At 36.7% G+C, this 12,605-nt stretch overlaps 1 protein-coding gene across 3 annotated transcripts in view; it reads left to right on the top strand.

Annotated features, from left to right (window-relative positions):
• Positions 1–12,605, top strand: part of LOC149797466 (protocadherin Fat 1-like) — a 299,704-nt gene that overhangs the window by 202,588 nt on the left and 84,511 nt on the right. For all 3 annotated transcript variants that reach the window (XM_089962274.1, XM_089962276.1, XM_089962275.1), the window contains exons 10-12: positions 4,988–6,477; positions 7,247–7,430; positions 11,715–11,936. In XM_089962274.1, coding sequence (XP_089818400.1) covers positions 4,988–6,477; positions 7,247–7,430; positions 11,715–11,936 — 1,896 coding nt within the window. The remainder of the gene's footprint in view (positions 1–4,987; positions 6,478–7,246; positions 7,431–11,714; positions 11,937–12,605) is intronic.

Genomic DNA, 12,605 nt, shown 5'->3' on the forward strand with positions numbered 1-12,605 from the left:
GTTGATATTCATCATAGTTTGAGAGTGTGTAATGATCAATCAATCAGTTGTCTCTATGGTATTATTCAGTGGCCTGAGTGGTAGTAACACTGAATAGCCTGTACAGCAATATTATTCAATAACCTTTATGGTAATAGTATTCAGTAGCTTATATGGTAGAATTGTCCAGTAGCCTCCATGCTGTATCAGGTACAGCTTAGACTAGTAGCCTGTATGGTAGTATTAAGATACAGTATAGACTAACATCCTGTATGGTAGTATCAGGGTACAGCTTAGACAAATGGCCTGTATGGTACTATTATGATACAGCATAGACTATTAGCCTGTATGGTAGTATCAAGGTACAGCTTACACTAGTATCCTGTATGATAGTGTTAAGATACAGCGTAGACTATTAGCCTGTATGGCACTATCAATATACAGCTTAGACTAACATCCTGTATGGTAGTATTAAGGTACAGCTTAGACTAGCAGCCTGCATGGTACTATCATGATACAGCTTAGACTAACAGCCTGTATGGTAGTATTAAGGTACAGCTTAGACTAGCAGCCTGTATGGTAGTATTAAGGTACAGCTTAGACTATTAGCCTGTATGGTACTATCAAGATACAGCTTAGACTAACAGCCTGTATGGTAGTATTAAGATACAGCTTAGACTATTAGCCTGTATGGTGGTATTTAGATATAGCTTAGACTAACAGCCTGTATGGTAGTATTAAGGTACAGCTTAGACTAATAGCCTGTATGGTACCATTAAGGTACAGCTTAGACTCATAGCCTGTATGGTGGTATCAAGGTACTATTTAAAGTTTGCAAATGTTGTGACACATTTTGCAGCCACTATACCTCTTTTCTTGAAAAAGATTTTAAATATTGAATATGTTAATGCTGTATACGTAATTATAGACTAGTTTCTATACCCATCCACTGAAAAATAACTATGCAGATAAATTAAATGATTATGTGAAATGTTCTTTGAAAAATATCACACAAACACCTACCATATATACTTGCTTGTAAGTCAGGTCAGACTGCAAGCGACATAGACCTTGGTCGGCTGTTTGTTCAGCAGATTACTCGTAATAACTGAAGAGATCCAGATCTGCCAGTACATTATTTGATGGCAGATCTGGGTCAGTTCAGTTTGCGGTTGGACTTGACTTAGAATGAGTTTAAATGGTATGCTTCAAAATTATATCAATTATGTGCAGATTCAGGGATGCGAAAAATATCTTTATTTGATGTTCAAAGATTTAGTAGGTACAGTTGAAACGAAAAGTATTTTGACAGCATTGAATTTAATATAACAATAAGATGCGTAAAATCATAAAATAAAAAATTCAGTTATAACAGTATTACCAGTTACATAGAATCCAATTTCATCATTTATTTAATACCTTTGTTTTTGATGAATATTTATACCACAAGGGAGTGTCAAATGAAATGTATATATTATTTATTTCAAATCTTGCGGTCTCCTCTTGCATGTGTCAGATTCGTATTATTTGCCTATTGACATGAATGTAGTGTTGAATGGTCTAGTAGGTAAAGATGGTCTCTTAATTTCTGCTTTAATGGCTAGCCAGGAGTTACGCCAGTGTTATCTGACCCAGTTATCTGTTATCTGACCTACTAAATGGACATTACAGACCTACATAGCCCTTTAATGAACTCCGAAAATACATCCAACTTGTATAGCTCTTTGTTATTCATCTGTCTCGGTTCTAAAGCTCTTTTTACCCTGATGCCCTGGATTGGGTAAAAATTGATTTATAAAGAAATCCAAATCAGATGTACAGGGAATAAAATATTCCACATTGTAAAGTGTGTTGCAGTAACCCGTCCAGGATTTTTAAAATAATATTTTACTTTATTTAAAGTGAAATTCAGAGATAAAGACAAGATTTTGAGTTCCTGGCTTCCTTGAATTGGCATGTTCAATATTCATGATAGAATACTTGAAAATGCCACATACCAGCTTCCTAATTCAAACTCGTCATTAGTGGTCAGTAAAACATTTGGAATGACAACTGCTTGGGATTTAATGATGCTACTTAACTTCGTTTAATTAGTATTGCTTGGCGCTATAACTTCATGTCAGTAGCATTTCTCGGTGCTATAAATTCATGTCAGTAGCATTGCTTGGCGCTATAACTTCATGTCAGTAGCATTTCTTGGTGCTATAACTTCATGTCAGTAGCATTGCTTGGTGCTATAGCTTCATGTCAGTAGCATTGCTTGGTGCTATAAATTCATGTCAGTAGCATTGCTTGGTGCTATAAATTCATGTCAGTAGCATTGCTTGGTGCTATAAATTCATGTCAGTAGCATTGCTTGGTGCTATAAGTTCATGTCAGTAGCATTGCTTTGTGCTGTAACTTCATGTCAGTAGCATTGCCTAGTGCTATAAATTCATGTCAGTAGTATTGCTTGGTGCTATAAATTCATGTCAATAGCATTGCCTGGTGCTATACATTCATGTCAGTAGTATTGCTTGGTGCTATAAATTCATGTCAGTAGTATTGCTTGGTGCTGTAACTTCCTATCAGTAGCATTGCTATGTGTTATTACAGTGGGATAAAAGAAACAAAATCATAGAATTGGTCAAGAAGCAGATTCCAGTTTGCTTGAGTTATAGTCCCCTTGTCTTAATTTACAGAAGTAGGTGTTCTCAATAGTTTCTTTTTTCCACTGGTTGAAACAAGTGCCTATGTCTGTGGCAGTTGTTCTGCATCTGCAGTAAGTTCAGTATGATGGATTCAGTTGTTTGTCATCTCTGCTGTCATAATTGTTCTAGAGAAGATGTTCCTTGCTGAAGGAATTAGCACCATTTCTTCTGTGTTGAAGATAACACCATAATCCCTTCCAAATTTAAATCATCACATGAAATAAATGTGTTTAAATAAAGCAGTTATAAATTCAAAATGACATGGTAACCAAAATGATTAATGCATCTAGTAGAATGGAGTAGCCTTAAATAGCCTAATAGGGAATTAAAATCACTGACAACAAAGAGGTAGTCTGTCTGGAAATAATTTTTTTATCTTGTCAGGGATGAGAATAGCATAAGAGTTATAAGTCTGTCAGTAATCAGTATACTGGAAATACAACCAAGATGTCAACTCATATAAAATGAGACCACCTTACCACTGACAGACCTAAAGAGTGTGTGTGTGATTTAGATTTTTAATGCAGCTTTAACAATTTTCCAGTCATATCGCTATGATGTCTGCAGCGTGGCAATTTAAAGTGATGTCTAGCACTGGGGCATCATGCCACACATGTAGCATGATGTCCCACCCAGTCATATTATTCTGACACCAGGCCGACTAGTCCTAACACAAATCTCTTAATGCTGAGTGCCTAGTGAGGCAGCTGTTAGTACCATTTTTATAAGTCTTTGGTATGACTTGGCTGGGGTTCAAACCCATGACCTACTGCATCTGGGGCAGACGCTCTAACCACTAAGCCACCGGAGCGGTCCAGACCTAAATATGACAAGACCATCATGTTGATATGCATATCAATAATTTTATTATATTGTCCCACAAATCACTTTATTGTATATAATAATTCATTTTCGTGTATTCATGATATTTCAAAATTTGATGCCAATGATATATGAGTCTTTAAAATCTCATTTACTGTAGAAATATTAATGCAGCTTGAGCATCTTAGTTTTAAAATCCTTTCTGTGATTTGAAGACCAGAAAAGGTTCTATACAAAATGGATGTCTGCATTTTGAAGAGGGAATAGTTTCTATTCAAAGTGGCTTTCTGACATTTTAAGATTAGAAACATTTCTGTATATAATGGTCTTCTGTGGAACCCTTTCTATCACATTTGGTGAAAATTTGTTCACTTCTTTAGAAGTGTAACATACGTTAAATAATTGACTGTAATCAAGAAAATGTGATTATGTACCCCTTCCCCGAAAATGAATGGATCTGTGTTCATCTATCACAATTAAAATAAGAATGAGGACAAACCTGACCAGATTTGATATTTATATACTTTGAATCAATCCCATGGAGGTCCTAAAATCTGAGCTTGAGTCGGAGATCTGGTTTCAACTATTACACAAACAGAAATGACCGTTCAAAAATATCACTTTTGATGAATTTTTAGGACTTGGCATATGTATTACAAAATCCCTTTTGCAGTGTTTAAGCAGAAAATTACTTGAGATAGATCAGGGCCCTGAGTGGCCTAGTGGTCTAATGCTCTTCCCAGGGTTTTGCAGGGTTCTTCCTCCACCAGTTATACTGGATGCCATGTATAGCCTATCTTGTGCTGAAAAATGGCATTAAACCCTATAGCAACAACTTGAGATTTATCGAATTTAGTGTGCACATTTTCACTAAAATGTAGATGACTTTCTTAGATGTGGCCATAACTGGAATGGTTCCTATTTTACACATTTTATAACTTTTATTTTACAGAAAATTTATAAGCAAAATTTAGCAAAACTATTTAAGAGAGACAAATGCAATTTATCATGACTTGATTATAGTTTCTTGCCATTTCAGTAAATTTCTTCATTTTTTTGGTGGAGGGACTTGGACCATTTTTTGGGACTGCAGTGTTTTTACAAAAACGAATCTTTTTTATCCTAAATGTTAGCCTTCTACTACCGTATTCTTTTTGACAAATTTAAAACTTGTCCTAATTTCTACAAAGCTGAATCTTTCTGTATGCTACTTAAATGAAAAAATGATTCCAAATCAGTGAGAGGAAGACTAAAATCAAGACCTTCTGTGTCACACTTTTAACAAAGTGTTGTTGTACTCACCCTGCCAGATTTTTCCTTTCCTTCTGTCAACTTTCAGTGTCACAGAATGAAATTATTTGTTGTGGTTAGTTTGGGTGTATTTTTGCATTAAAAAACAAATTCCTTTTTACATATCTTCAAAATATAACCTTATTTTTTCTCCCTAGCATTAATAATTTCATTGTCTTTAAAAAATTTTGTATGTATAATTTCAGGTAATATTGGAGGTGTGTTTGCCATGGAAAGCACTCTTGGAGTAATTTCTGTTGCTAAGGAACTGGATAGGAGCAGTAAAGCAGAGTATGAGCTTGTTGTCATGGCAGCTGACAAAGGTCAGGTTCCTCTTAGCAGTACAGCCACAGCAAAGATCTCAATCACAGTATCTAACAATGCTCCACCCAAGTTTATGAGCTCGGAATATATGGCAGAAGTGCCAGAAAATCAACCAATTGGCACTAACATCCTCTCGGTGTCTGCTGAATGCCAGTCCTCAGTTGTTTACAGCATCATGCATGGTAGTGAAGAAAACCATTTCGCCATAAATCCTAACTCAGGTGTGGTCCATAGCAGTGTTGTCATTGACTATGAGAAGAAGCAGTTTTACAATTTGACAATCTCAGCGACTAATATCATTCATGCCACAACTTACACTACACTTTTGATACACGTAATAGATGAAAATGATAATGCACCAAATTTTAGTCAGTCTTTGTATGTTGGTAATATTAGTGAAACTGCCAAACCAGGAACTGTAGTTTTGACAGCCAACAAAACGGCTTTGGTAGTACATGCGTTGGATCTTGATTCTGGACAAAACGCTTTATTAAAATATGAAATCCGAGATGAACATGCAAAGAAATTTGTTACAATAGATCCTAGCACAGGAGCCATACGTACTGTGGGCGAGTTTGATCATGAGGTGTTTCAGAATCTTGAATTTACAGTGGAGGTCTGTGATATGGGCAAACCACAATTGAGAGGAATAAATCCGGCCAAGGTAGTGATAAATGTTAATGATGTAAATGACACTCCACCAAAATTCTCCAAGTCAGAATATTCTGCCATTGTTTTGATCCCAACATATCAAGATGTTGTCATTACACAAGTGTCTGCAACAGATCCTGATTCTGGTATCGACACCATTCTGAAATACACTATTAAAAGTGGAAATGAGGAGGGAAAATTCTCTATCAAACAAGACACAGGGGAGGTTTTTGTTCTGAGTGAAATCAGTGCTATCAGAGACTATCATCTAGTGCTTGAAGTGACAGATGGCCTTTTCAGAAGCCAATCCATACTTAACATTTCAGTTCAACAGTCAGTTGATAGTGGTATCACTTTTTCAAAATATATATATAAAGCATCAGCCAAGGAAAATGACCTGGAAGTTAGAACACTTGAAGTCATTCAGGTGTCTGGGAGAGCATTGAATCAGCAGTACACATTCAGGCTTCTAAATGGTCTGGACAAGTTTGTAATCGGAAGAACGTCTGGAGTACTTAAAACTACTGGAAAGCCTCTGGACAGGGAGCAGATAAGTCTGTACAGACTGGTTGTTGAGGTGACCGGAGAGACTGGAAAAAAAGCACATGCCATTGTAGAGGTTATTGTGGAAGATGAAAATGATAATGCACCCATGTTTATCAACCAGCCCTACCATGCAGTGGCATTAAAGGACCTACATTTAGGAGGAACAGTTAAACAGGTATGAGATGTTGTATCCAATGTACTATCTGTATTTTGTTTTTTATGCCCCTTGTGTCTGGAAAGGGGAACATTGTGTGACCAATGTCATGCCATGTCCGTTGTGTATTTCATCACTGTTCAGTACTTTGAAGGACCTAATAGATTGAAGCCAAATGTGGCAGGAGCCATTATGTTAAAAAGATCTTCTTCAGGTTCAATTTCAACCTTTCTGACGATTGAGTTATGGCCTCTTTTGTTAGAAATATGCCCATCAGTTGAATCATAGTGTCTTGTACATACATTTCTGGTTTCATGCTGTTTGTATGGGAAGTTCTGCCGAAGTGCTCTTACTTAACACAGATGTTCGTGTTCAATAGCCATTACGGGCAGAAACTAGAAACCCAAAGGAAGTAGTTCTTTTGAATCCATTATGCCAAAGAATGATGGAGGAAATGGCACTTTTTAATCCATTTTTACTAGAAAGTGATGTAGACAAGGCAAAGTACAGGCTGATATGTCTACTTTAGCGTAATGTGGTAACAATTATATAATCACGAATAGAAGTTCTAAAATAATGTATCTGTTCAAAATCACAAATCAAAGAAAAATGTTTAAAACACTTAATTGTCAAAAATGTTCAAATCAGGAGTTAATGTAGGCAAGGAAGGAAATATAGATTTTGGATGTAGCCAATACATTTGTTTTTTAATTAATGAAATCCTTTTTTTGTCATGTAAAAGATCCTAAAATCAATCCAGATAATAAATTGTACAATTTTTACATTTTAGGTAACTGCCATTGACAGGGATGTTGGTAGGAATGCCTATGTATCATACAAGCTTACAGAGCGTGGAGATATTGATAACAAATTTGCCATTGATTCTGCAACAGGGAAAATTCTTCTCTCGAGAGCATTGGCCGAGTCAGATGTGGGAAGGGAGATAACTCTTTCAATAGAGGCCAGTGATGGAGGTAAGTACTTTTGTTTCTTTGTTAATTCTTGAGGTGTCTCTTTCATTGGATAGTACAGTGGTTCGAGTATCAGTATTTTTAAAAAGATAAATTCTGTCTAGAATAGAAAATTCCAGAGTTCTGTTTATTTTGCTTAGGCATAAAGTATATTCCTTGCCATACAACTCATAGCTGAACGCAGGTACTATATTCCAAAGTAGAATCACAATTGGAATCCCTTGAAATAAGTAAATTTTTGAAGGTAGTTAATAGTACTACAACTTGTTCTGAAAATCTCAACTCAAAATTTTACTCCATTCAAGCTGGCGATGTTTATTAGAGTGAATAATGCATTGAACTGTTAGATACCTCTAAAAATAATTTCGTGTAACCACGTTGAAAGTCAAACTAAAATGCAAATTAATAATTATGGTGTTGTTTTTTTTGTTCAATCTTTGTATTGATTTATTTTGGTTAATACTCTTTTTTGATTAAGCTACATGTGAATTTACAAACATGTATTGATGCGTATAAATCAAATGTGTCTTTGGCTTGTAAGTGAACAGGACATTGTGTTCTGTGTGAATCAACACCTGTGTCAGCACTAGGTATAACCAAAGGTGATTACAATTATCAGACATCCATTTCCATAAAAGCAATAGGGGTTTATGTTGTTATCTGCATATTTGTCCCTGATGGCCGCTAGTGCAACATATTTGTTTTGCAAGAAACTTACTTTTATAACAAAGATACATTAACAATAACTCAGACTTGTAATTTGAAAATAAGAAATTCAAAAGAAAAAATAATCATTATGAAATAGAATGCTGGTTAATGAATAACGTGATTGGTACATTAGATGAAGAAACAGGTCAGTTTTTTTATGGCAAAGTTTGGCAACTCTTGGGTTTTTCAAGTATATTAGATAATTAAACATACCAGTATTTTTTACAGTAAAGTTTGGCAAAAGGGGGAAATTCTAGTGTCAGTCTATTTACATAGCAGGGGCCCCGAGTGGTCTAAAGCGCTCTCTGTTATGGATCACTGCAATCTCACCTCTGTCTGCGTGGGTTTGAGTCTCAGATTTGGCCAGTATGGGTATGTGAGAAAGCTTGCCAGTAGCTTCTTGAGGGCATTGGTTCTTTCCGGGGGTTTTCTCGTGTTCTTCCTTCACCATTAATATGGCCGCCATGTATAGCCTATCGTGTGCTGAAAAATGGCATAAAACACTACAACAACAACAACATTTACATAGCAGTGGTACCATACATGCAGCATTACAAATGTTCAGTATAGACCCTGATCTGCTGGTAGGTCATACATGTCCCCAATCTATTATGTATTGGCAGATCAGGGTATTATATTGACAATGAGCAACAAAAACTCTGATCTGCAAGTGGGTCATGCAGCTGGTGAAGTTGGATTATGCTGTACACAGATTAATGTTCATTTTACAAATGCAGATTCTTTTTCATGATTATGTTTTTTACATAACAGAACTAACATTTTGTGAGTAGATGAAGAGAAAGAAAACTTTTTTGAGCAGGATGCTGAGGTTTTCACTGATAACATAAATAACACTGGACAACAAATTTTTACAAAAGTCATGTTACTGAAATAAAATTAGTCAATTCTTATCAATTTTTATGTGCTGAACACGAATATGACAGTCAAATTGCAAAATTGGCTCTAGTTTTTTTGTAATCTGCAAGAAATTAATGTTTACATAACGAAATGCATTCCAATAGTAAAAGGTCAACTGTAATAGCCTACCTATAAAAAATCAAGTCATTGACTACATCTTAGATTTCTTCGCCTGTCTCTTGTACAGCTGTTCGGGAGCATCTCTGAGGAGTGTCCAGCAGTAGTCAGCCAGCATTGTAGTGGACCATTTTCCCTGGTATCTTTGTTCCATTGTTGCGATATCTTGATGAAAACGTTCGCCGTGTTCATCACTAACAATACCACAGTTGCTAGGAAAGAAATCCAAATGGGAATGAAGGAAGTGAATCTTTAGAGACATATTGCAGCCAAGTTTCTTATACTTCATCAACATGTCTTCTACTAGTTCCTTATAGTTTTCTGCCCTAACATTTCCGAGGAAGTTTGTAGAAACTAGGCGAAAAGCATTCCATGCTTGTTTCGCGTCACCTTCCAGCAAGTTGTTGAACCGGTCATCTTTGAAAAGCTCTCGAATCTGAGGACCCACAAAAACTCCCTCTTTAATCTTTGCTTCGCTGAGTCGAGGGAATTTTTCATGCAGGTATCGGAATGCTGGCAAAGTCCGGTCAATGGCTTTCACGAAGTTCTTCATCAAACCTAGTTTGATGTGAAGGGGTGGTAGCAAGATTTTCTGAGCCTCAACCAGAGCTGGGTGTTGGATATTCTTCTCTCCAATGGCTACATTCTGCCTGTGAGTCCATTCCTTCCTCATGTAGTGCATTTCCCTTGCTCGGCTATCCCACTCGCATAAGAAACACATGTATTTTGTATATCCTTGCTGCAGTCCCATTAAAAGGGCAACTACCTTCAAATCACCACAGAGGTGCCAGCTGTACTTGTTATACTCAATGGAATTCAGTAGCTGCCTTAAGTTATCGTATGTCTCTTTCATGTGGACAGCATACGCTACTGGAATAGATGGAAGAATGTTTCCATTGTGCAAAAGCACAGCCTTGAGACTCAGTTTCGAAGAGTCCACAAATAGTCTCCATTCTTGTGGGTCATGAGTGATTTTTAAAGCATTCATGAGGCCCTCAATATCGGAACAGAATATCAGATTACTTTCCTTTCTGAAGAAAGGCTCCAATTGCTGGTGGCGCTTTCGATATGCAGTAATTGTGACATCTTCTTCTAGAAGATTCCATTGTTGGAGTCTTGATCCTAGCAATTCTGCCTTGTTCTTTGATAAGTCCAAATCACGAATCAGGTCATTTAGTTCTTCCTGTGTTATTCTGTGTGGGGTTGATGATGCACCACAGTGAAAATCTGGATCACTGCATGCTGATGGACCAGGAGAAGAACAGGTCGACTCACCTTTGTCTTCGTCAGATGAATCAAGAGAATATTCTGCTGGAGGTTCTGGAATAGGAAGTCCCTCACCATGTGGAACTGGTCTCAATGCAGACGGAATGTTTGGGTAGACTATTCTCGACTTCTTTCGCTTCGTTATTCCGCCGGAAAGAGGAGGAACCAAGCAGAAGTAACAGTCATTTAGGTGGTTGCTTGGCTCTCTCCACACCATTGGGACTGCAAACGGCATTGATGACCTTTTGCAATTCAACCACTGTGAAAGCTGTGTTGTACATGTAGCACAGCATATATGCGGAGCCCAAGGCTTGTCTTGGTCACCAACCTTGCATCCGAAGTAAAGATGATATGCCTTCTTCACTTGAGAATTGATACTTTTCTTCTGGTTGGCAAATGTCACTTCCCCACAAATATAGCAAAAATTGTCCGCGGTATTAACACACTTTCGAGGCATTACTGTTCTTTATTGTACGTAAATGGATAAAATAATAAGTTTTATGTAACAGTAGCTTGAACTGTCTCGCACAACGTCTAAAATATTTTAAATGCTGAACCTATCTGATTGGGCTTTATATAGTACACTGCTTACGTCAGCTTCAGCAGCCACCTGGCATTAGTATAATAGGCCTACACATGTATAGTACACTGCTGACGTCAACTTACTTCAGCAGCCGCATGGCATTAGTATTGCATTGCATCAGAAAATGATGCAATCAACTGTGGATGATGTGAGCATGATGGTATTATGCAATGTTACATCATTATTCCGGATGTTGCTGCAGTCCTACTGGAGAAATTTACACAGTGAAACATAGAAAATGAGGTATATGAATATCTTCAAAACGAGAGCCAATACAAATTTTTCACGGTTATATTCGTGTTCGGCACACCAAAATACTACAGATTAGGGCCTTTTCAAGTCAGTAATGATTTCACTGTTGACCAGTGTAACCTTTTATCAATGGACAGAGAAAGAAACCTGATTTGAACAGGGTAATGAAAGATACGGAGCTTTCACTGATGGATTTAATGATTGTTTCATATTAGCTTGGTTCACCTTCTGTGTCATTTGTAGGTTGTGATATAATTGTTCCTTTAATGACAGCAAGTAGTTTAATCAAGCCAAACGCTCAAGAATCAGTAGATCATGTTTAGAAGCAATTTGATTTGTTAAAAAGTATTAATTTTGGAGATAACCTACTTTAATTCTTCTATTTTTAATGAATTCTAAACAGAAAGATATTTTTTGCCACATTATTTTCTTTATACTCGCAGGTCAACCAAGACATACTGTGCAGACCACAGTGGTTGTGAAAATTATCAATAAATATTACCCTTTGTTTGAGAGGCAAGTGTACAAAGCAGAAATACCAGAAAATGCACCAGCAGGCACCATAGTTGTAGATGTTGAGGCCATCAGCTCCACCAATCAGAAGTTGATTTACTCTATTGTACATGGGGACCCGTACAGGGACTTTTGGATGGACTTCAGTATAGGTAGGTTTCTTAAATTTAAGTTCTTGACTTAAACTTTACTGTGATGTTTGAAATTGTAGTATGCTTTTTCTGTCTTTTTATGATCATTGCAACATGGTGTTGGGAGATTTTGTTATTGTCCTGCACTGGAAAGTTGTTTGTTATTGTCCATTTTTTATCCGTCTTTGGGAAGTTGTCTTGTTTTGTCATTGTTGTTTTCCTGACTGAATGTTACCATCTTTATCTTTCCATTAGATTTCTAGATGCCCATACCTTTGTTCCTTATCTGAATTCAGTTTTGACAGAGATCCCCAAGAAAGATGATGAAATTATCATTTCAGTTAATTCTTCTTGAATAAAAGATCCAATAGATCCTTATTTTAAATTCTAAAAGTTTCTTTGCCATCTATTGGAGACTGGATTTTGCTTACAAAGATCAAGTCTATAGTTCTAAATTAAGCACTCTGATTGGGTCTTGTGTGTGGGATTGCAGTAATTAGGCATTTTGATTGGGTTATATAGTAAGGGATTGCAATAATTGGGCATACATATTGGGTCTTGTAGTGAGGGAGTGCTATACTTAAGCATTCTGATTGGGTCTTGTAGTGTGGGATTGCAGTAATTAGGCATTTCTTATTGAGTCTTACAGTGAGAGTGCTGTAATTAAGCATTCTGATTGGGTCTTATAGT

This window comes from Sinohyriopsis cumingii, chromosome 6, assembly GCF_028554795.1.
Source record: "Sinohyriopsis cumingii isolate HCF-2022 chromosome 6, ASM2855479v2, whole genome shotgun sequence".
NCBI lineage: Eukaryota > Metazoa > Mollusca > Bivalvia > Unionida > Unionidae > Sinohyriopsis > Sinohyriopsis cumingii.